The 26721-nt window shown below is 41.7% G+C and overlaps 1 protein-coding gene across 1 annotated transcript in view; it reads right to left on the bottom strand.

The window, feature by feature from the left end:
- LOC142659521 (ras-like protein family member 11A-like) overlaps positions 1-25866 on the bottom strand; it is a 56314-nt gene extending 30448 nt beyond the window's left edge. The window contains exons 1-3 of the mRNA XM_075835732.1: positions 25592-25866; positions 21915-21971; positions 21057-21139 (exon numbers count right to left, since the gene is read on the bottom strand). Coding sequence (XP_075691847.1) covers positions 21057-21139; positions 21915-21971; positions 25592-25712 — 261 coding nt within the window. The 5' untranslated portion in view covers positions 25713-25866. The remainder of the gene's footprint in view (positions 1-21056; positions 21140-21914; positions 21972-25591) is intronic.
- Between the last annotated feature and the right edge of the window lie 855 nt (positions 25867-26721).

The following is a 26721-nucleotide window of genomic DNA, read 5'->3' as shown; positions in this document are numbered from 1 at the left end:
CGCTCACGGGTTGAGCGCGCTTCATACCTAGCGGGTTTCAGCTATATGCTACAGCTGACATCCCAGTGAGGCGGGCAGAATTGAAGATCACTTAGATTCCGCCCATTTAACTAGTTAAATGCTGCTGTCAATAGCGCACGCAGCATTTAAGCCGTTAAAATAAGGGGGGCGGCCCCCTCTGATGTGCCATTGGACCTAATGAAGGCCCCCAGGTTTGCCATCTTTGTACTCCTATGAAGCCCTGCCTCTCGCAGGGCTTCATAGGAGACTGTTAGCATAGAGATATACTGAAATTAAGTAGTATTGCAGTATACCATGCAAGCGATCCAACGCTGGTTCAAGTCCCCTAGGGGGACTAATAAAAAAGGTAAAATAAAGTTAAATAAAGTTTTTTAATGTACAAAATTAAAGTAATGTTAAAAAAAGTTTACATAACTGCTATTGCCACGTCCGTAAAAGTCCGAACTAGTACAATATAATGTTATTTAACCCGCTTGGTGAACGACGTAAACATTTTTTTTTAAAAACACCCAAATTGCTGTTTTTTGGTCACCTTAGCACTCCAAAAAAATGGAATAAAAAGTGATCAAGAAGTCACATGTAACCCAAAATTGTATCAATAAAAACTATAGCTCATCCCACAAAAAATAAGCCATCACACTGCTAAATCGACTGAAAAATAAAAAAGTTATGGCTCTCAGAATGTGGTGACACAAAACTATTTCGTTTTTTAACAAAAAGTTTTTTCTTTACAAAAGTGGTAAAGCATGAAACGATCAATTTGGCACCTCCGTAATCGTATCAACCCGTAGAATAAAGTTAACATGTCGTTTTTACTGCATGATGTACATCGTAAATACGAAACCCGAAAAAAACAGCAGGTGGATTCGCAGTTTTTTTTCCCATTTCACAAATTTATTTTCAGTTTCTCAGTAGATTATATGGCACATTAAATAATGCAGTGAAAAATTATCACTCGTCCCCAAAAAAACAAGCCCTCATACAGCTATGTCAATGGACAATCATAAAAGTTATGGCTTTTGGAAAGTAGGATGGAGAAAACTAATATGAAAATCTGAAAAATGGATGCGTCTCCAAGGTTTTTTGCCAATCCCTGCTATTATAATGAAGTATTGGCTATAACATACATCACACACCCACTGGGTATGGAGTGGGCTCAGCCTGTTAGCACGCTCCATACTCCCCCTTCCCTGCCATTACGTACAGTTACGTCAAATGTCAGGAAGGGGTTAAATCTAAAAGAAGACTATGTACTATAATTTTATTGAAGTCTGCAATCTGTGAATGACATTTAGGCTGCTCCTGAACTTCCAGTGACACCTCTTTTGTATTGAAGCAAATCCATAATTTTTATGTTTTAGTTACTCCGAAGATGGATTTTCATTTTAATGCTCCCTCATCACCCTTGCTTAGGAAAAAAAAGGGCTTGTCTATGTGAGAAAATTCTTCCATCTAGTAATAATGTGTAATATACTAGTAATTTAGTAATATACTCCTCAAATGTCACTAATGAGCCACCACCTTACAAATCCAACATCCAAGTCACGGACCAATTTTCTACAGTAAAATGTTGATTTACTATATAGTACTTTTAAAGAGTAGTAAAGTAGAAAAGAATAAACATGTTTGCTCTCTAAATAGAAGAAATTACAAAATATTTTTCCATAAATACACAAAACCCCTTTTAAATTAAAGCAGCTGTTTTTATGTGTGGATTCTAAGGAAATGTCAGTCATCGAGAAGGTAACACTCAATAGACGGTGATGAAGTACTGTGGAGCCTCACTAATGTATATCAATATTATTGCTTTTCTATGATATATGACCTCATAAAGTACAAAGGAATTTCTGCAGTCCACATGAGTTGTATTTTGCCCAATTTTTACTCCTTCGCCTACAGTACTTTCATCTTTAGTATTCATCTGCTCTAGAGAGAGTTATATGGCTCACAGCAAGAGTTTGGCATATGGAAGTCAGGAGCTTCGCCAGGTCACGTAATGCAAAACGACAGAATCCAACCTTGATTTTAGATTAAACTAGATTCTTCCTGGGACTACGTTCCAATAGCTCTGATATAATACAAACACTTTTAGTCAAAATCACTGTAAAACCGTTAGGTTGAGTTGACACAGGGATGCTTAAAGGGGTTGTCCCAATATTAACAGTTATCATCTATCCACAGGATAGGTGATAAATGTCTGATATCTGGGGGCCCTACCATTGGAACCCACACAAAGTACTAAAACGGGGCTTCAAACCAATGTTCCTCCTCACTGCACCTTCCACAGTGAGGAGTTTGAGTGGAGCAGAGGACGAACATGCGTCCTGCCACTTCATTCAATGTCTATGGGGCTGGCGGAATCAGCCGAGTGCTGTACTGAGGTTGTGTAGTGAGTAGAAACAGGCGGTTCGGGACCTGGTGCTAGTGAACGGTGGAGGTTCCAGCGGTGGGGCCACCAGCGATCAGACATTTATGACCTATCACGTGGATAGATAATAAGTGTTAATATTGGAACAACCCCTTTAATGCCATCGAAAAATACACAAATAATTACATACAAAAATCTCACTAAAACTATGCATTTTATTAGGACTGTACATCTCTATTTTAATGCTAGAGTTGTGTATCTTTGCCTCATATATTTAATTTTATTTTCATTAATTGGATTTACATGTGTAGAACAGAAATAAAGTGTTTCTTCTTTTTTTAAATGTAGCTACGTATTTTTTAGATGTAAAGAAATTATTGGGGGGCAGTAGAGAAACAAATTTCCTTTCTGTATTGTCTGTATAGACAGTACATCTGGATGTGTGTGATTTGTGGCAGCTGCAGTGAATGGGATTCAATTGACAGAGACATGTCATAGATTATTACAGTTTACTTGAAGTGATAGAATACAGCCCCTCCCCCAGAGTCCAGGAAGATACATACAGAACATTATCTGTGTGTAGTGTATAGTGTTATTATCCCACATTATCTGGACTTCCAGCAGTACAATAGAGCCCTGCTAATATTGCGATGACTGTCCCAGTCTATATAGCAAAGCTGCCAAGTGAACCACAGAAAACAAGAAGCATCAGCTGCTTTAGTGGCCCGTGTGAAAACTTAAAGGGTTATTCCCATCACACAAAGTGATGGCATATCGCTGGAAGAAACACTAAAATAGAGCTGTGGTCCCTTTATTCCCAGGATTGGTGGGGGTCCTGGCAGTAGAACCCCCACTGGTCCCAAAGTTGTGGCATATTCTATCGATATGCCATTAATTTGTGTGATAAGGTAAGAACAACCCTTTAAATATTTCAAGATTGTATCTTATTTAGTCACATAAAAAAGTAAAAAAGAACACCATAAAATTTAAAAAAATGTTTATAATAAAAACCTTTTATAATAATATGTTATTTTCTGATGATACATTCCTTTTAAAGTGTACTGATTGTTATAAATTTTTTTTTAAAATAAATCACTAGTCCATGTGGAAAGTGACATCTTCAATAGCGATCTCACCATCTTAGGACTCATGCACACGACCGTAGCCATGTGCATGGCCATGATTTTCGGGTCGGCCGGCCACGGAGTGACAGCCGCGAGCCGCCCGCAAATCGCGGGCCGTGAACATGGCCGCGGCCATTATTTTCAGTGAGCCCGGACCGCAGAACATGGCCGTAATAAGACATGCCTGTTCTTTCTGCAGTGCAGGCTCCTGGGCCATGCACGGACCGTGAAGACCACGGTCGTGTGCATGGCCCCATAGGAATGAATGGGGCCGCAATTCTCCCGTGCATTTTCGGGGGAATTGCGGCCACAAAAGCACGTTCGTGTGCATGAGGCCTTAGTCGTTAGAAACAGGGCGACGGCCCCCTCGGACATTGCGTTGGCCATCCCTCAACGTGATTATGGGGTGCCGATGGATGTCATGGCAGCCTAGGGGCCTAATAAAGGCCCCCAGCAGGGCTTAGTAGGAGCCTGTCAAAATCCAGATATACTAAGATACGTTAGTATTGAAATATATTGTGCAAGTGATCCAATGAGAGTCCCCTAGGGATACTAATAATAAAAGGTAAACACCGTTAAATAAAGTTATTTTAATATATTAAAAAAAAGTTTTAAAAAAATCCTCTTTTCCCATTTTCAGTTAAAAGCAATGTAAATTTTTTTAAAAACATGTAAACTGGTATTGCCGCATCCATGAAAGTCCGGACTATTACAATATAACGTTATTTAACCTGCACGGTGTACAGTGTAGAATTTTTTTTAATAAACCAGAAATGCTGTTTTTCAGTTACCTCATCTACCACAAAAAGTGTAATAAAAAGTGATCAGAATGTATCCCAAAATTATAACAATAGAAACTACCCACAAGAAAAAAAAGTTCTTACACCGCTCAATCGATGGAAAAAGAAAATAATTATGGCTCTCAGAATATGGCGACAGAGCAAATGTTATTTTTAGCAAATAGTTTTTTCCTTGTAAAAGTAGTAAAACATAAAAAAAAACGATATCAATTTGGTATCCGTGTAATTGTATTGACCTCCAGAATAAAGATAACATGTGCTTTTTACTGCACGGTGAACGCCGTAAAAACTAACCTAAAAACAATGGACTAATTATTGCTTTTTTCCCATTCCACCACACAAATATTTTTTGTCCAGTTTTCCAGTACAATATATGGTACAATGGTGCTGTGAAAAACTACACATTTTCCTGCAAAAATTAAGCCCCTATATGGCTATAGCGACGTAAAAATAAAAAAGTTATGTCTTTTGGAATGTGGGGAGTGAAAAGTGAAAATAAACATCCGAAAATGGCTGCGGAAGGAAGGGGTCGGCAACGCTCTGGCTGGGGATTCCACTCCTAGAGGTAGCCCCAATGGAGCTATCTACTCGGGGTGTCTGAGGTACTATCTACAAGGGGTGTGTGTGTCATTATCTACAGAGGGCACTGTAGCAGCATCTACAGAGGGCACTGTGGCAGTATCTACAGAGGGCACTTTGGCAGCATCTACAGAGGGCACTGTGGCAGCATCTACAGAGGGCCATGTGGCAGCATATACAGAGGGCACTTTGGCAGCATCTACAGAGGGCACTGTGGCATTATCTACAGAGGGCACAGTGGCATTATCTACAGAGGGCACGGTGGCATTATCTACAGAGGGCACTGGCATTATCTACAGAGGGCACTGTGGCAGCATCTACAGAGGGTACTGTGGCAGCATCTACAGAGGGCACTGTGACAGCATCTACAGTGGGCACTGTGACAGCATCTACAGAGGGCACTATGGCAGTATCTGCAGAGGGCACTGTGACAGTATCTATAGAGGGCACTGTGACAGTATCTACAGAGGGCACTGTGACAGTATCTACAGAGGGCACTGTGGCATTATCTACAGAGGGCACTGTGGCAGTATCTACAAAATGCACTGTGGCAGTATCTATTGAGGGCTCTGTGGCCCGATCTAAAAAGGGGCTGCCTAATTTTGACATTTGTGTGTCTGCCAAACGCTGCCTACTGAGCTGCCGGGCTGCATTTAGCGACACTTAAACTGTAAAAGTGGATTGTTGAAATAAGCATGTGGAGAAATCTCGCAAATTTCCGGTAAGTTTAAACCTAGCGCTATTATTATAGTAATGTAGTATTATAGTAATATAGTGTTATAGTAATGTAGTATTATAGTAATATAGTGTTATAGTAGTTCAAATAACTAGTTAATTAACAATAATTTTGTAATGTATCAAATTTGAAAGTAATGCGGCCTGTCAACTTCCCATTTTTTCTTTATGTGGCCCACTTACCCGGCCGGGTTTGAGACCCCTGGTCTAGTGACAGCTGCAGGCTGATCAAATTCTTTGCGGTTCCAGCCTCATGAAAAAGATAAGTACAATATAGGATTGTTTTTATCTTTGTAAGATCAGAGCAGAACCATTTATTTTGAAATAACCTATCATTATAGTTCACAGGTAAGTGTATGATTTAAATAGTTTTCATTTTAAATAATTTTTTAAATATTAAGCAATTTTAATATAAAGTTAATTTCTATTCATCATTCCCTTGTATGTGCAGATCTGCTTAATTTAATACTTAGATTCGAATCACTGACTTTGCCTGGCTGAAAACCATTTCAAAGATGTGGAATAGACAGCTGTGTGGTTATCTTACAATGTATCATGCATGACAGATTAAAGGGATTTTCCTGGAGTAAAAAGAATAATTTTGTCAGTATGAGATGATAAGAAAAGAAATGACTGACCAATAATCTCAATAATGTAACAATGATGCACCTTGTGCCCGCTGCACAAAGCCCATGGATGATGCGGTCATGTGATTATGACCAAGATGCCCTTTCCCCACAACTATATTGCGTACAGATGATTTACTACACAAAGTATATTGGTAAGCCACTTATTTTCTTATTATAAACTCCTTAACCCCTAAATGACCAGGTCTGAAAGAGCCTTGTTAACCAACTACATTTTTTCATTTTGCCTTTACGCATTTAAACAGCCATAGCTTTTTTTATTTTTTCATTGACGTGGCTGTTTGAGGCCGTGTATAATGCGGGAGAAATTTTTTCTTTTTTTTTCTTCGCAGTTTGGGGATACAAATAAATTACTGTGTAGTTTATATTTTTTTGTTATTATTGTTTTTATTGCATTTTTTTTAATCCCATGAAGGAATTATTATTTTACAACTTTCTTGTAAACTTATAATGTATTAGCAGACTCCTGCATGCTAATACATTATTCTCTGTGTCCCTGTTGAACAGAGAGCCCAGCGGTTCTTTCTAGGTCCCCAGGGCTGACTGCACAGAGGTTCCCTAGTCTCTCATCAAAGTCTCCTGGTGAACCGATTGATAGGGGATTCCCCTTCGATCATACCTTGGTCAGGGACCGTGGCGATCAAAGGGTTAAATGGACGGAAGGAGCGTATCTTAGAAGCAGCTCGTTCTTAGAGAATAAGTGCTTAATATAGTGCTCATTAACCTCTTTTACAGGAACACCAAAATACATTGCTGTGGAATGAGGACCTACACCCCCCACCATCAAAGGATGGTTGTTAAAAGGTTAATGCCAAAAAAATATTAACCAAATGTGGAGTCATTTAACAATAACACTGCAAAATGTCATAATCCCTGTTGCTGCCCAGCAGCTTTACTGGCAAGATAGAATAATCATATCACTTAAAGAGGCTCTGTCACCAGATTTTGCAACCCCTTTCTGCTATTGCAGCAGATAGGCGCTGCATTGTAGATTACAGTAACGTTTTTATTTTTAAAAAACGAGCATTTTTGGCCAAGTTATGACCATTTTTGTAGTTATGCAAATGAGGCTTGCAAAAGTCCAAGTGGGTGTGTTTAAAAGTAAAAGTACAACTGGGCGTGTATTATGTGTGTACGTCGGGGCGTTTTTAATACTTTTACTAGCTGGGCGCTCTGACGAGAAGTATCATCCACTTCTCTTCAGAACGCCCAGCTTCTGGCAGTGCAGACACAGCCGTGTTCTCGAGAGATCACGCTGTGACGTCACTCACAGGTCCTGCATCGTGTCAGACGAGCGAGGACACATCGGCACCAGAGGCTACAGTTGATTCTGCAGCAGCATCAGCGTTTGCAGGTAAGTAGCTACATCGACTTACCTGCTAACGCCGATGCTGCTGCAGAATCAACTGAAGCCTCTGGTGCCGATGTGTCCTCGCTCGTCTGACACGATGCAGGACCTGTGAGTGACGTCACAGCGTGATCTGCCAGAAGCTGGGCGTTCTGAAGAGAAGTGGATGATACTTCTATACACAACGCCCAGCTAGTAAAAGTATTAAAAACGCCCCGATGTACGCACATAATACACGCCCAGTTGGACTTTTACTTTTAAACACACCCACTTGGACTTTTGCAAGCCTCATTTGCATAACTACAAAAATGGTCATAACTTGGCCAAAAATGCTCGTTTTTTTAAAAATAAAAACGTTACTGTAATCTACATTGCAGCGCCTATCTGCTGCAATAGCAGATAGGGGTTGCAAAATCTGGTGACAGAGCCTCTTTAAGTACTTTGTGTAGGCTTTACAATTCAGTTTAGGGTTCTCGAAAGCAGAGCCAACCTTTGGTTACATGGTGCACTTCACAAATTTGAAAACGCAGATGCAAATCTTAAAACAATATCAGAGGAGTCTGGGAGCTCTCAGTAGCATTGTGGCCTCTTTATTTCGGGAATGAATAAGGGTCCAAGCTGATGGATCCTGCCAACGTCCTTTTCTGATATGTTTATTTGCAATGGTATAAATACCCTGTTAACTGGAAAGCGACATTTAACTACAACAACAACAATCCTGCAATTATTGTAACGTTTTGCTGGGAGTGCTCTTTATCTCAGCGGAAAATCTAGCTCCGTTTATCTATTTTACCCCTAATAATGAACACTGGAAGACATCAGTCAGCAAACATAGACATTTTTGTCATCAGATCCTCCAAAAGAGAAGTTGGAATCTTCCAAGAATGACGTAACGCCAGAGGCCACATCAGAAGTTGATATTCTAGATCCTACTGTGAATGGAAAACTCAAACAAGTGACACGGTAAAGTTTAAATGAAGTACAACATGAATACTCTCTAAATGGATAAAGCTGCTTATAGATATGGTCTTTTAACCGGCTGGGCAGATGGTCCACTAATTCATCGTCCGACTCTACTTTTGGACAATACCACTGCAGACATTCATAACCATGCAAAATTAAACATTGCCAGATGCAGCAGGGAGAAGGAAAAAGCACATTTTTTAAATAAAAATATGATCGATTAATGGGAAAAATGGATAATTGGGAAAAGGGTAGAAATGTAAACATGCCTGGTCCTTCTTCCCCAATTGGCAGAAGTCAGGGAATAGTAGGTCTGCCCCATTATACAATGTCATATTAATAGCCAATCCTGACAAAATGAAAGCTGATCATAGATATCAGATTTTTTCTCAGATACAGTCCATTTTTGTGGTGTCTGCCATCCATCTAAGGTCTGTGGCCCATTAGAGAATTTTGACCATCTGCAGATCCAACCTAAATTGTTTTGCTCTGTAAACAAATTCCTCATGTCAATGATGCTAGATGAGCTATAAATAGGCCACACACATAGGATATCTCATTTGTTTAACAGGTATCTCCCCCCGATCTCCCCATAAGTGTATCCATGTTTATTTCAATGTAAAGAGGGAGACAAGCTGCTGCCAAGCACTTCTGAAAGCGGTTTATCTCCCGGCCCCTCAGTGGACCTGGATCATTGTCTCCCCTGACATCTGACTTTGGGGACAGTCAGAAGGTCTCTGTACACATGAGATGGTCGGTGATTACCGTTGATTATGGTGGGATCTGCCGACATTAATCTACTGTAATGTGTATGGGCAGTTTAAGACAAGGTTAAAACTTTTTTTGTATTTGGTGCATCAGTTGTTATACTTTCATAACTCAAAACCTAAAAATAATTGAGCACTATGAAGTACTAGTCTGAATGGGACAGCTCTAATGGTTGTATTGGGGTCCAGCATATGTGAGTGTGGTGGTGGTTTCTTGTGAAATTGTCAGGAAAAGTCTCGATGTGGAGATGATTACTAAGTGTAGAAGACCTGAAGTCAAGATCCTTGCTCTTGCAGCCCTTACACTAGTAAGATTGGTGAAGGGCACGGAGGTAATCAGATAGGAACAGACAATAAACGTTAGCAGTTGGGGGACAGGAATGAGATCCCTAACAGAAGTGCCACCTATGCCTAATGGACTTCCCATGCTTACATAATAATCTGTTTCTGTATGAATTTGGCACAAAGAAATTGTGGCACACTAACAGACTATGTACGTATGAAGGTATAAGGAAACATTGCTTCTAGGGCAGAATATCTCAGTACACACGGAGTCCGATGAAGCCTGTGTGACCGCATATTGAGGTGTATGGCTCCTTAGTAAGTAGCCGTACCACTTCCGTGCATGCCATACTGGCTCTTTGCACAGGGCTCTGCCATGTGCATGATGCTTTATACGTAAATTAAAGATGGACCCTAACCACATTACATTTTTAGAATGTACATACACATGCAGAATCACAAATCAACATATTTCTTTGCCCTCTATTAACCACTGCCTGCAGACACAAACACACACACAGACACACACACACACACACACACACACACACACACACACGCGCACTTCTTACAAGCATTTCCAGACTTGCCACATATCTGCATTAAATGCCCATTGTTTTTGTGCTGACGGGCATATTTCCAAATAATCAAACTTGGCTGCTAAAGTGTACTGTAAGCTTGCTGGATTCATGTACAAACTTCTGTCTATTCTTGTTCAAGTGGTAAACCTTGGATTTAAGCCTAAATGGATGTGTCATGTACCAACACTTACACCATGTTAACATCTACAATAGAGGTTCGTAGTCTTTTGTAGGCTAAAACATAATTTATATTTAAGAAATAAGTACATTAAATAATATATTTCTCCACAAATACTTAATTTTTATAAATGGATTAATATATCAACGTTTTGTCCATTTGACTGTCACAAAAAAATTAACTATATCCAAATGGTTCAATTTTTATTAATTTATTATAATATAATCGTACGCAAGAAAAGAAAATGATCCATCTCAGCAGCCATAGCAAAAAAAATAAAAAATCTGAGTGACTCATGCTTGGCTACTTACAATTAAGATATGCCTCCTTCATTCTCTGGGAATTCATATGGTAATTCTAGTTGGATCTTATCCCAAGAAAAGTTTAATATGGCATTAACCTCACTGCTGACAGAAGGATTTGAAATGTCCTGTTATCTGATGGGACTGTGTGTTCATTTCCATGTGCTGATTATGGGTCTCACAAAGCTACACTTTCCACTATCTGTAAACCACCTCCTAAAAAGTACATGCAGTATACAATGTACCAAGCCCCTGGACCCATAGTTATATTAATAGGGCCCCATAGTAAAATAAGATGGGGCCCCATCCCCTAGTGACAGGAAACTGAAACAGCAGCATAAATAGCAATAATTAATTTTTGCCTGAATAAGACCAATGTTCTGAAAATGTATTATCAGGGTGACTGTCAGAGCCCCATATTTACACGCCATGCACATTGGATTCACCATAACGAAATTATTCAATGGTTATATCTCTTAGTTACTTCGAATTAGGTAACTGCATGCAATTTATTAAAGGGTTTTCCAAGATTATGACAATATTAGGCTATCAAGGAAAAGACTTACTACATTTTGCTCTGGGACCTTAATTTGGAAACAATGCAGCCATATGTAAACAGTCCAATGGTCGTGAGGTATTACCCTGTGTGATGTCATCCATTGGTTATAGCGCTGTATGTGAATTATTCATATATGACTGATGTGTTTCCAGGGACCCAGGGCAAGGTGTTATTTTTCATTTATGAGAACATATCCCCTTAAAAGTCTAGGTATTGCCCTAAAACCAAAAACCTCTTCAATTCCCAACATTGCCCACTTGCCTTTATTAGACATACTCTCACATATCAATGTACGTTCCCTCTTTGACAACCAATATCAGTATTTCATTATACAAAATAATAAAAATGTTGTGATCTTTGTTTGAATGTAGCCTTAAAAATATTATAAACCTCAGACTGGGCCCTGACTAAGAACCATTGCTCCAGCTACTGGACCATAAAATCCTAATACTCATGGTATGTCTGTTGTGACCTGATCTTATAAAAAAAACTAAATATAAATGATGTGATTCTGGCAGCTGTGATGACATCATGGTGTACATTATATGACATGGTGATGTCAGCATGCTGGAAGGGTCTGCAGAGGTAAGACTACAATTCCATGTGAGTGTTTTATTTTTCTTTATGACTAGTAATACTCCATAATGTGAGGGTAAATGGGCAGGGCTGGATTTATATTTATGTCTCAAAGGCAATATCTTTGCTGCACCATATAAAGCTGCCCACATTAGCTGCACATTAGATGAGTAATTCCCAAGCTAATGACCTTGGTGTAGAAGACGGTAAAGCATTCTAGTATTTTTGGCCAGGGCTATTATTTGATATGTGGAAAGACTTGCTAAACATCTTTAAAAAAGTTTGAAATCAGTTTGCATTCCCTACTGTAAAAGTGACAGGTCTTGCTACTGCTCTGTTCTGGTGTCCAAGCAACTCAAGGATTTATGTTTGGGAAACACTACATTAGATCAATGTCTTATTGCCTAGGGTACCAAATTTCTTATTGGCGAGTACAAGAAAATGGTCATCTTTTAGTATTTTATATTATAATGTTCATTAAATTGAATATACAGTTAGGTCCAGAATTATTTGGACAGTGGCAGAAGTTTTGGCATTTTAGCTGTTTACCAAAACATATTTAATAGTCAATTATATAATCAATGTGTGCTTAAAGGAACAGTGTCATCACAAATAATTTTTTTATATGTTAAAGATGTTAGTGCTTTAATAAAAACGTTTATATTCATTTGTGTGTTTGTGTTTTACTTTTTCTTATTTTTACACTTTTTCTTCCCTATGGGGGCTGCCATTTTTTGTTCCATTTCTGTGTGTGTCGATTAACGACACACACAGACATGGAATACGGCAGCCACAGTCCCATAGGGACTGCGAACGGCTCCCGTCCCATTGACTGCCGTGTACGGCGTCTGTGTGGGAACTGCGCATGCGCCGCTCCCACACAGTCCTATTCGAAATTGGCGCCGTCCGGCGCCATTTTCCTGTGGACCGGAAGTCGCGGCCGGACAGTAATATTACTACTTCCGGTCGCGGCTTCCGGACTTGTGCACATGGAACAGCGGCAGCAAACGGAGCGGACGGGCCGGAGGGAGCCGCGGCGGCAGGAGCAGGTAAGAGATTTCAATGTATGTTAGTGTTTGTGTGTGTTTACTACTGTATGTAAACCTACTACACTGTGGGTTACCTCAAAAAATGGCGACACACAGTGTAGGAGGTTAAACCTTTCAAACCCCTCGTTTATCCCGACACTAGCCAGGATAAAGGAGGGGGGAATGCTGAGAGCTCACTAGAGCGAGGGCTTTTAACCCAATGTTGCAATGCTGCAATTTTGGGAACAGCTCCATCTAGTGACCAAAAATGGGTAGTATTATAAATTAGAAATAATTTATAATATTTCCTGGCTCGTGCAAAAAAAAATAAAAAAATTTGAACAATGTTTAATCACCCACACACTAAATGTTTAATTTTTAAAAAAAAAACATGTTTTTCTGGCAACACATTCCCTTTAAAGTGCTGACTCTCAGCTTTAATTTGGAAGTATTCACATCCTAATTTGAGGAAGGGTTTAGGAATTACATCTCTTTAATATGTAGTTGCCTCTTTTTCATGGGACCAAAGGTAATTGGACAATTATCTCAAAAACTATTTAATGGGCTGCATGTGCTATTCCCTCGTTAATACCTCATCTATTAAGCAGGTAAAAGGTCTGGCGTTAATTCCAGGTGTGGCATTTGCATTTGGAAGCTGTTGCTGTGAACCCACAACATGAGCTCAAAGGAGCTCTCAATGCAAGTGAAACAGACCATTGTTAGGCTTACAAAAATGAAGAAAAAGGGGGGCGTGGCCAGCAGTCGATGGCGCCGGTCGCATAAACTGAGAGCTCCGCGCCCTGCCACGCAGATCCAGCAGCCTACAGCGGGGAAAGGTGCCTCATATGGGGAAAAAAAGACCCCAAGGGTCTAGACTCACCCCTGCAGCACAGCACCAGGTCGCCGCCGCTCCACCAACGATCGACGGCTACTTTCTTCGGCGGCAAGCCACGCCGCTCCCTCAGCCGCAGCCATCTTGGACAGCCTCGTGTCAGAAGGAAGGGGAGATGTCCGAGCAGGGAGAGGAGACAGTGCCCCACGTACAGGGTAAGCTGAATAGCCGGATGGCTAAAGTTCACCCTCCCAGCCCCCCTAATCTGTCCTCCACCTCGTCCTGTGAACAGCAGGGAAGGGGGTCCCCTATCCCAGGAGCAATGGAGGCCAGGCCACGAGGAGCATCAGCTCAGTCAGAGGCCCCAGTACACCTGCTTGAACCACCAATGTCACAGCCCTCAGCACAAATGGCCCTACAGATTTGGCCTGCACCTAAACCCCAACGGCCCACGATCCAGCAGCCGGGGAGGAGAGACGATCTGGGGGATACACCATCTTTGACCCCCTATGCCCAGGCCCCTGCATATGCCTCAGATTCTGACCTGGAGGATTCAGCCTCACTTCCTTCAGATGTGCCCCCTATGTGGAGGGAATGTTTCTCACAGTTGCCCACTAAAGAGGACTTTAAGAGTATGATACAAGAAGTGAAGGCAGCTTTTCGTTCAGAATTGGCGGGGGTGTCGCAGCATATACAGCAGATTGCTACGAGGGTGGAGGCTTTAGAAGATGACCACGATGCCACTAGGCGCCATGTTTCTGTGATACAGTCTTCAGTGTCCTCCCAGCTGGCGTCCATTAGAGATATGCAACTGCATCTAGAGGATTTGGATAACAGAGGTCGCCGTCCTAATATAAGGATAAGGGGCATACCGGAGCCCTCGGGGTCTGAAGATCTTCCCATCGTGTTAGAGACTATCTTTAACGACCTTTTGGGTGCACCCCCGTCTAATCGGATACCGCTTGACAGAGCGCATAGAGCACTGAAACCAAAATCCATTACATCTCAGCCCAGAGATATCATCTGCTGTGTCCAGGATTTCCGCACTAAGGAGGACATTATGCTTAAAGCCCGTCAGCGTAAAGACCTGGAGTATGCCGGTGTGCCGATTCAGTTATTCCCGGATCTCTCCTGGATTACGTTACAGAAAAGACGTCTGCTTCGTCCACTTCTCGCAGCCCTACGGGACCACAATATTATTTATCGATGGGGGTTTCCGTTCTCCCTTACAGCCCGAAGAGATGGTGTTTCTGCAACCCTGAGGTACCCAGGGGATTTGCCTCATTTCTGTGACTCCCTTGGTATACCAACGCCCAAGATGCAGAATTGGGAGACTCCTTTGCCGCCTTCGTCTCCACCTCCAGTCTGGCAGTCGGTCCGAAATAAGCGGAGGACCTCTCCAAGACGACAGTCTACCCGAAGTTCACCAAGACCTGATTTGAATTGATTGACGCTGCGCAGATACACGGCACCTCCGTAATATATGTGAAGGAGCCTGGTCACCCATACCAGCTGCTCCCTTCGCCAGTTGCACTATCCTAGGCTAAAAATGCATTTAGGATTATATTTCTGATTTTATGTTGTTTCGCTTTAATTCGTTAACGTAAATTGTGGCAGGGCGCGATTGCCCGGGATACACTTGGCTCTTTCACCCCCTTTTTGTTTTTTCTCGGCCTGTACGTATTTATACGTACTTTTGTACTAGGTTCCTCGACTGTTGAGACCCGACCTCCTTTTTTGATAGGGGTAATTTGTTTTGCAGTTCTCCCTCTGTTTTTAGAGAGAGTTGCAAAGGGTAATATTGTATTACCAGTTTTCTTTTGCTTTAATATCACCCGCCCCAGGGTATAGTATTCTCCCTGGTAGTATTTTCTGAGTGTGTTTGAAATTCATTGATCTCATGCATTTCTCTTTGTTCTCACTGCAGATATGTGTATTGTCTCCCTGGTACGTCTTTACCCCAGTGTCTTTCCCTTCCCTCCTACTTTCATCCGAAATAACACTTGAGACGACAGTGAATCCTCCAAGAACCTCCAAGGTAGAAGGACGCCGTAGAACACTGCTTGCTTTGAAACCGACATGGGACTGGCCCCGACATAACTGTGAGCTGTATACATCCGCACTTTCCACATCATTCTTTGCTCTTTCATACATCTTTGACCATGGTTAAATTTGTCACACTTAATGTCAAGGGTCTCAACTCCAATGTGAAGAGACGCTTGCTTCTCAGGGAGTTGAAATCGCTTGGAGCGGAAGTTGCTTTTCTGCAGGAAACACACTTAGATTCATCCGGAACTTTCCAATTTGCCCGAGGGGCGTATCCTGCTGTGTACTCTGCCTCGTCAGGTCGCAAAAGGGAGGGGGTGGCCATTTTGATAGCAGCTTCCTGCCCCATACAAGTTCACACCTCACATCTAGATCCGAAAGGCAGATATGTTATAATAGAGGGGACTTTGCTTGGACAGCCCATCGTTTTATGTAACGTTTACTCTCCTAATACCGCACAGATTCCATTCCTACGTAGACTCCTTTCTAAACTCCAGAAGCTTCCTAGGGGGGCATGGCTGGTGGGAGGAGATTTTAATGTCCCGTTCTCCACGTCCATGGATAGGGTCTCTCTTACACACGCTACTCCGACGCCCACCCTTACAGGACTTTCTACACGTTTTAGGCAACTAATTAGAGAGCACCAGCTCTATGATTTGTGGCGAGTGGATCACCCAGGTGATAGGTCCTATACCTTCTTCTCCCATACGCACAGCACTCATACACGCTTAGATTACTTTTTTGGTAATGTCCCTGCCCTCCGTGCGCTCCAGGGGGCGAATATAGACCCCATCTCTTGGTCAGATCACGCACCAGTTTCTGTGTCCCTACAGATAGGGAAACCAAATACGAGAGTATGTCATTGGCGCTTAAACGAAACTTTGATTAAGTCCCCTTCTCTTAGGGACAGCCTGGCCGGGCATATGCGGGAATTTTATGCACTTAATGAGGGATCGGTTCCTTCAGTATCCACTCTTTGGGAGGCGCATAAGGCGGTGATGAGAGGGCAATGCATAGTAATGGGATCTAGATTGAAAAGAGACTCTCGGGCCAAGCGGGTGGCTCTCCATCGGACAATTACTAAGTTGGAGAGAGAAATGGGGATTAAACCGGCGGTCCCGACACTACGGAAATTGATAGAGGCTAGAGCACAACTCAAGGACTTAGCTATGAAGGGGGTAGAAAAGTCATTACTATACACAAAAAGGAAATATTACGACAAAGGTAATAAGGCGCACTCGCTTCTGGCCAGACTATTGCGGGATCAGGCGACTGTTCGTACTCCACAGGCGGTTCGGGATAAGGCGGGCATACTCCAGCATCACCCAGACACGATAGCCACACTTTTTCATGACTATTATAAATCCTTATACCACCTGCCAAATACCTTACCACCTGATCCGGCTCGTCGGAGGGAAACGCTGCAAGCATATCTCTCTTCCTGTGCTCTCCCTAAACTGAAAGATGAGGAGCTTTCATCCCTGAATGCCCCGATCTCTGCGGAGGAATTGTTTGATATATTGAAGGACCTCCCTAGTGGTAAGGCCCCTGGACCAGATGGCTTTACATATGGGTATTATAAGACCTTTGCAGAGATCTTGGTTCCACGGATGGCTTCGTTATTTAATGAATTCCTACAGGGTTCTCCCATCCCTCAAACATTCCTGCATTCTCATATCACGCTGATCCCTAAACCGGGTAAAGACCACGCAGAGTGCTCCAATTACAGACCCATAGCCCTTCTGAATTCGGATCTAAAAATTTTCACCCGTCTTCTAGCTAATAGACTCAATGTTTGGCTCCCTTCTTTGATTCACAAAGACCAAGTGGGCTTTGTGCCTCTTAGGCAAGGAGGAGACAACACACGAAGGGCCCTTGACCTCATTGATGCCCTCCAAAAGCAAAAGGAATCGGCGATCCTTCTTAGTCTAGATGCAGAGAAGGCGTTTGACCGCTTGGGATGGCCATTTATGTTCGAAACTCTAAATTCATTTGGGATTTCGGGCCCTTATTTGACAGCACTGCGTGGTCTCTACTCCAAACCAACAGCGGCAATTAAACTCCCACACTCCACCTCCCCTCCGTTTCAAATCTGGAATGGTACACGTCAGGGGTGTCCCCTATCCCCACTTTTATTTGTGCTATGCATAGAACCTTTAGCAGCTCAAATACGGAAATCCAGGGATATAGCGGGGGTCCAGATACAAGATAAAGAGTTTAAGGTTTCCCTGTTTGCAGATGACGTCCTCTTGACTATCACTAAACCTCATACCTCCCTCCCTAACCTTACTACAGTTCTCCGTAGGTATGGGAGGCTGTCAGGATATAAAACTAATACATCTAAAACGGAAGCGCTCCCTCTTAATGTCCCACACCAGGAGCTCCAGCTACTCAAACACAACTACACCTACAACTGGAAGGAAACCTCCCTGACTTATTTAGGAGTTCAACTCACTCCCTCCTATACGTCGGTTTACAAGGCTAATTTCCCCTCTCTGTTTGTAGAGCTACGTCAGCTAATGGCCAGGTGGGATCCTCTTCCCATGTCATTTTTTGGGCGCATAGCAGCGGTCAAAATGACCTTGCTCCCTAAATTACTGTACTACTTTGAGACTTTGCCGGTAGCAGTACCTATGAAGGAATTGCGGGCTATGCAGTCTTCTATCCTCAGGTTCATATGGCACTCCGGCAGACATCGAATTCCGAAATCAGTTTTATTATCGGGTCGATCTGCGGGTGGACTATCGGTCCCTGATGTGGTGAAGTACTACTGGGCGGCACACCTCCGTCGCATACCCAGCTGGGTGTCTTTAAGGGCGTACAATAAATGGACCGAAATAGAGAAGCTATGGATGGCCCCGGTCCACCCAAACTCCCTGTTATGGGGTGACCCACTAGTAATGCCGACTGCATCTTTATTGGGTCCCATGAGATTTCAAAGGGAGGTGTGGGAAACCTGTAAAAACCGCTTCCATTTGGCATCGGGTTGCCCGCCCTTGACTTCGGTACTCTACACTCCCACTATCCCGGGGGGCACTACCTCCCGAATAGTCCGATTGTGGACGGGAATTGAGGTATTTCACCTGGCTGATATGGTTGATCCCCACACGCAAGAGCTTCACCCGTTTTCATACTTTCAAAAACATCATAATATTCCCTCCGCTGCGTTCTTTCACTATCTTCAGGTTAGACATTACATGCAGCAAACTTTTAGATCCACGCGGGTTACTGCACCTACAAGCTTCGAAAGGTTATGTCGGTATGCTACCACCACTAGGGGGCTTATCTCAGCCATTTATGCATTATTGCTATCCCCGGAGGGTTCCCCTCCGCCTGGGCATAGATACATGTTGAAGTGGGAGGCCTTACTGAATAAATCCATCCCGCTCTCATTGTGGCAGATTATTTGGTCGCAAGCAGCTAAAACCTCCATCTGCACTGCATATAAGGAAAACCAATATAAAATCCTTATGTTTTGGTACCATACCCCTGCCTTTCTGCATAGCTTCAATCCGGGTATTCCGTCGGATTGCTGGCGATGTAGAGGTCAGAGAGGTGATCTGTTCCATATTTTCTGGAGCTGTTCACTGGTACAACAGTATTGGTTGGAAGTTAAGAACTTGGCATTGGCGGTGTTGCAGCAGGATATTCCCTTAGACCCTCTTCATTACCTCCTAAATGTTCCCCCTAGGTCTTTGGGGAAATCACCAGCTCGACTCTTTCGACACTTTCTTACAGCCGCTAAGACGTTGATAGCATGGAAATGGAGACAGACAACCCCTCCCTCCCACATCGACTTAGTAACTAGAATTAGGGAAATACGTACAATGGAGCATATGACGGCCTCTATTGACAATGAACTGGACAGGTTCAAAGTGGTGTGGGACCCGTGGGACAAGTATTGGATACAGGGAACTCAAGATTAGGTGGTAGGTGGAGCTCCGACTATCCCCCCCCTCCTCACCCCCTTAAACCCCTGTGTTTTTTCCCAGATGTTTTGTCTGTCTATTGAAAGTTACTGTCTTACTATGTGAATTGCATGGCCCTTCATGCTGCTCTAAGTTATATGTATATTGTTGAAAAATTTTCAATAAAAACACAGTTGAAACCAAAAATGAAGAAATCCATCAGAGACATAGCACAAATGATAGGAGTGGCCAAATCAACAGTTTGGTACATTCTTGAAAAAAAAGAGCGCACTGGTGATCTCGTGAACTCCAAAAGGCCTGGACGTCCACAGAAGACAACAGGGATGGATGATCGCAGAATCCTTTCCATGGTGAAGAAAAACCCCTTCACAACATCTACCTGTCACGATCTCGGGGTATGTAGACCCACTAGGCCGCTCCGCTGAAGCGGAGAGGCAGCTGGCCAAGTCACAGTCAATGCACAAGTCTATACAATAAGTACGTAGCACTAAAGCACCTGAGATATTCCAGACAATTGGCAGAGGCTTTAGCATGGATGGGGCTGGATGTGGCAGGTAGCATCAGTTGTGGCAGATGACAGTAGGTGCAACAGGTTGCGCCAGATGTGGCGGATGACAGCAGGTGCAGCAGGTTGCGCCAGATGTGGAGGATGACAGCAGGTGCAGCAGGTTGCACCAGATGTGGCGGATGACAGTAGTTGCAGCAGGTTGCACCAGACGTGGCGGATGACAGCAGGTGCAGCAGGTTGTGCCAGATGTGGCGGACGACAGTAGGTGCAGTAGGACATGACTCCAATCACTAGACAGGCTCAGGAACAAAACACAGCACGGGAAACAGGATACAGGTAGCAGGGCATGGGAACACAGGGAACAGGATACGGCTAAGTCACCATTTGCAAGACTAACATGGGAATTCAAATTTGCAAAGAACCTTGCGACTTTGCAAAAGATCCAAATGTGTTGTATATTTTGCTATGGTCACAAGGTCCCTAGCAACTTTTTCCCATAGGTTGTATCGCAGAAATAATGAACAAGCAGTTTCTTTTCCTACAGTATCATGGAATGGGGGGTTCAGAATCAACTCCTAGTACTTTTGGAATTTCTTTAAACTGTTACGAAACAGAGAAGTCAAACATTAACCATTACAAACTAAGGAATGAACAAGGTTCTAGTGTGCACTGAAATGCTTTTTTACACCCAACCATTAATAAATTACAGATTGTTAATCAATAAATACTAAAACACAGGCAAAATCATGGTTCCTGGGACTAAGCTATACATTTATATGTGTAATAACTGTATGCTGTACTATAACTCTGTAAAAGTTGAAAACATATTTAACATTTCATTATTTATAATTGTATAAATTACACATATCTTGCAAGGGCTTACCTCTATTGAAACATAAGGTGTGTCCTGTACTTGGAGGGAAATTTGCTCTCCATCAATTGTCACTTTTCTTGAGTATAATGCACCTGCGGAGCATGAAAACCATTTGTTTATATACTGAACATGAAGCAAATTGAAATACTTAAAGAATGCAAAAAGAACCCCTTGGGTTGTGCAAAAATTGGGTGTGTAAAATGTTGATATCTACTGCAGGTCTTAGAACGATGGAACTCCTCAAAATCTTACCCGCATCTATGTATTAAAATTGGTCATTTATGATACCTTAGACGTCGTTTATTGTGTGTATCTGTATCCTAGACCCTGCTTACATTTACTATGAACTTTTTTATACTCGGGTTATCTGTAAACAGACTATAAGCAATGATGTTGTTGAGCGTGCTGTGGATTGTGATGATGTCTTCACATTGAGACTCTGGCCCAACCCAGCTGTGAAATAATTTCTTCTTGTCCCGAGATAATATTATCAAGTAATGTTGAGGCATTAAAACGCCACTGGAAAGGTTATTATCCAAGAGGCGAATGAACTCCAAGGAGAAGTCTACAAAGGATGATGATAACACAACTGTCCTGAAAGTTTAAAAACACATACAAACTACAACAAAAATAAATTGCGTTATCGGGTGACCTAGAACCAAAGTTCATATGCTCCAGAGTCAAATGCCATAAAAAAAAAAGGAAACACACAACATGAGTAGTGCTTGGTAAAGGAAATGGTAGGGCTTGGATAATATCGATTTGTACAAGTTTATCCTGTGCTAATGTCCAGAAGAGATGACCAGGAATCCATAGGCTACTGTGCAAGCTGTGTTCATTCACTAAGCACCCTCTATTCAAACTTACCAGTGTTTGCTTCATAGTCTCCAATAAATCTCTTTGTGAGAAACCTTACGACCAGAGCTAGGACAAAGAGAAAAAAATCCCCCAGTTACTGAACGTCTTGTAGTGTTAGAGAATACATATTTATTGAGTCTTAAATTACTGCTCTACTGCATTTTTTCACAATGTGAAACATGAACATGGTCCAACTTTTATTCTCAATAATAATTTAGGAAAATCGTCCGGATGAGGCGATGACAGACCAGCTTTTAGGCCATTCTAAACTTTTTGCCCATGTTAATTGATTGATTGAAGCCTCTTAATTAGTAAGGCTCCTGGCTTAGAATACAATTTTGTAGAGACCATTCAACTTATTTGTTTTCCATTAGTAGAGGATGATTTTAAGTCGCAAATCATGTCGTAGCACAAAACTATTCTATTTGTATGAATGTCCCCAGAATACCCCCAAGCACAGTACAAGGTGTATGCCCTCATTGGAATCCTTAATCCGTGTTAAATTACAAACTGACATTTAAAGAGGAACTGTCAGTTCTCCTGACAGTAAGAATGCTCGAGCAGTATTTCTATGGGCTCTGCGATGGGCCATTTCTCTGTTATTCCTCTTGGAATTTTATGAATAAATTGACAACTGGGTGGAACCATTCCCCTTGTCATTGGGGTGCGTCCCTACACAGTCTGACATTATTTGCACTGACTGGACAGTGTTACGGTGTATAGGGACACGCCCCTTTGACAAGGGGATGGTAACAACCAGTTGTCAATTTATTCATACATTTCCAGGAGGAATCACAAAGCAATGGCACACTGCAGACTCCTAGACAAAAGTACTCCTGAATTATTATTTTAAGGGTACTACAAGTATTTATTAAAACAGAGATGGTAGACAAGCTTTACAGGGGTTGTCCTCATGCCAAACATTGATGGCATAAGATATGCCATCAATATCTGACTGGCAGGGATTTAGCTGCTGTAATCCCCCCCCCCCCTCCCGATCATTAGAATGATCAACAATGTTAAGGAAGTGCCAAAACATTTTATCACCTGTCGGCTCCACTCAGCTTTCTCTGGAGGGTCACATTGGTCAGACCCTGCCAATCGAACATTGATGGTGTATTTTAGCAATATGCCATCAATCTGTTGTGAGAGAACACCTTTAAACTACAGTTATTTCCATTGGTTTGTATATAATAGCCAAAAGTTATACCCTACCATTCATAGTCTTTCACGCAGAATTATTTTATTTGTTGTATTTGAATCTGCAAGCTGCCAATTCAAAGTGGGGACTAGTGAAGAGGGGGCCGAGTATGTTCAATGGTAGTTACGGAAACAGCCGAGTAAGTGCTGCTTGGCTATTTCTGTAACTCCGATACTACAGAATGAAATGGCGAGAGCGGCCCCATCTTCACTAGTCCCCGTTTGGAATCGGCAAGTTGCGACTGCCGCACCAGGTGAAACAGGGGTCGGATGAACCCCGTTCTTGAAATAGGTGCGGCTCCCGGAGTGCATCTATCAAACATTTATGGCATATTCTGTGGTTATGGTATAAATGTCTAAGTTTGGAATACCCCTTTAATGATCCCATAAGAGGATATAACTTTTTGACTGATTGTCTGAAACAAGCCTGAGTGAAGCATAAGGCAGTATTGCATGGGTATTTTTCAGCTACAGTTTTCAACAATGATAAATCACTGAAAGTATGGATAACTACTAGAATGAATTACAACTCACTGACTATATGCAGATATTTTGTAAAAGCTGTTAGGTATATTTATGTATCGGTTGTGCAAATTGCCCCTAACATAAGTGTGCCTAAGTGAGAAAAATTAGACTGTGAGCCCTATTGGTGACAGGGACTGATGTGTGAGAGATGATAATCACAGGGCCATACTTTGTTGGCGCTATATAAGCAACTAGAAATTAATGAATTCTGCATTTACTTGTTTACTATTTTACCCTGTTCTCGGACTTAGGCCTTGGCTAGATAATGGCTATAATCTCGTGACTGTTGCACGGCAGACATTTTAATAGAAATGCACTCTATGTGCGTCTCACTGAGTCTCAATCAAGGTGATGTGTAGATGTTACCATTTGACGCAAGTTTGCTGTAACCCCAAACAGTTACGTGATAGTAACGCCTCAATACAACTGAGTCAGTGGTATAAATCATGCAAAGAAAAATAGTGAAAAATTCACTACATGTGATTTGAGTTGTGCAACCTGTCTCCCACAACTGGATCATGTTATATTGTATATCTCTAATTGCTTACAAACATGTATTTTTTATGATTTAACATTTTCAACTATATCCAAAAATCAACTCACATAGTTACAAGTAACTTACTAAAAAAAAACTAATTGGTGTATGCTGTGTTATGATGCACATGGCTAAAATCTGAATGAAAATCCTTATATGGCTCATGAATATGCATTTCCAATTTCTGCAGTAATATGTATAGAATTTCGAGTTAGATGTTTGTCTACAATGTTGAGATAAGAATATGCAAAAGAACCACTGACTAAGAAAAACTTCCTTAAAGTGTAGCCAAACGTTTCACAAACTTCTGACATGTCATAGTGACATGTCAGAAGTTTGGATTGGTGTGGGTCCGAGCACTGAGACCCCCACCAATGGCTAAAACAAAGCCGCTGACGCACTCGTGTGAGCGCTGAACCGCTTAGTTTCTTTTCGACTTTTTCCGGAAATCAATGTATCGGTGTACGGACTTAATAGAAAGTCTACGAGCCCGTACTCCGATACATCGGATTTCCAGAAAAAGCCGAACAGAAACGAAGCGGCTGAGCACTCACACAAGTGCTTCGGCTGCTTTGTTTTAGCCATTGTTCAGACCCCCACCAATCAAAACTTCTGACATGTCACTATGACATGTCAGAAGTTTGTTAAACGTTTAGCTACACTTTAAGGTTGGTTCACACGGGAAGATTTCTGCCAGTAAAGAGCACTGATCGACGATATGACAAGTTGATCGGCGCTTGTTAACAGGCCCCGTATACACGGGCTGATGCTTTACTGTATAGGGACGTATGATTGTTAATATGATCGTACGGTCCCCATCAGTTTGCAATATTGTCGACAGGACATTCCCTTTTTACACGGGGAGATGTGCTGCCGACAAAGATGATTTTATAGGCTGGATAAACAGTTTGATCAGTCAACGAATGAGTGTTTGCTAGTTTGTCGGCTGATCGCTGTCCTGTTTACACGGGCAAATAATCGGGAACAAGCGTTCGTAAGAGCAATCGTTTGGCCAATTATTGTTCCGTATAAATGGACTGAATGTATGTGAAACATGCATAACTAAGTGCTGGGCTTTGACAGCAAACTACCAAGCATTTGATCTTAAGTTTCAATTATAATCCTCTATGCTTAACACTATTAATAGAAACTTAAAAACTAAAGAAATGTCATTATGAATACTACCAAATATTTAAAAAATTGGATTTTACACTAAAAAGGGGAAACATAGGAACATTAGAACGTTAAGAACTATAGCACGTCCCTACATTCCTTGTGTAGTAATCTATATTACTACTAATTGAACAATTTACATAGTTGTTTGTTTTTATAATCCTAACAAAAGTCATTACACCATGTAATAATCCTCAAGTAAAGCATTGAGGTAGTTAAATACCACTTCAACTACAGGGATTTACAGACTTACCTGTTTTTCCAACACTGCTGCCCCCCAGAACCACAATCTTGATGTTCCTGTTAGCATCACAATCCAAGAGGGGGTATTCAGGGATAGGAACTAATAGATAGTTGTGGGAATACTGGGACATAGTCTATGGGGACGTGTGCAGAAAAATATCCAGTGGGAATAATAAAGTGTTATTATTAGGTTCCACGGCTTCTTGAATCTGATATCATTGTTTGAAAGTAGGTCAGGCTGCTGAGACCTCCACAGGCAAGACAGAACTGTCCCCACACTGAGGGACTCTCTCAAAGGCAGAGGGGAACTTTTCTCTCCCAGCTTGAGTGAAAACTGATTCCTACATCCAGCATCCAATCAGAAGTTGTTCATTGACATTCCATGGGGAGGGGATCTGGGAAAAAGTGATTTTAACTGTATCTCCTCCTCAGATACTTATTCTGTAGATAACCTTCTATACATCCCCATGGTGTATATTGTATATAAGACCAACTAAATAGTATGAAGCACAACTTTTTATTAAAAAAAATCAATATTCTCCCTTAAGTATTTGCTTGCTACACCTTCTGATCCATATTGTGAAAAATAATATATATATATAAACATATACATATACATATATTACAATCATATGTTTTACTTAAACAGAAGGCCTTCACTAAACCGTAAGGGAGATATAAACAGATACCCATTACGAATCCCTATGTTCGATGGTGCAACTTTTTCCGTTATCCATTACATATGAAATTTATGAACTGGAAAGTTAGTTGTATAGTGACTCTAAATTCCAAAGGCTTGAATACAGCATTTGATATTCTGTATAGAAATGGTTAAGCAAAACTGTTAGTTCTTCAGTATTAGAAAGAGTTTAGGCTTCAATGATTTAATCCTTATTCTTGTGAGACACACTGCTAGAGGGAGACAGAGAACAATAAGTCCTGGAGCCTCTGAGTCAGTTGTAAAACACGCAGTCTTTCATAGACTGATACAAAATGTAGCACTAGAACCTTGTCCACATCCCAGTAGTAGCAAACGTTCTCAAACTACTGTCATAGAACAGTAAGAGCCTATAAACAGAAATGGTCAAAAAACTAATATAGACGTAATAGATAAATAGAAATTAATTTTATTAACAGACA

Source organism: Rhinoderma darwinii, chromosome 8 (assembly GCF_050947455.1).
Source record: "Rhinoderma darwinii isolate aRhiDar2 chromosome 8, aRhiDar2.hap1, whole genome shotgun sequence".
NCBI lineage: Eukaryota > Metazoa > Chordata > Amphibia > Anura > Rhinodermatidae > Rhinoderma > Rhinoderma darwinii.
The sequence above is the reverse complement of the archived record's forward strand: the minus strand, read 5'-3'. Positions and strand labels throughout refer to the sequence as shown.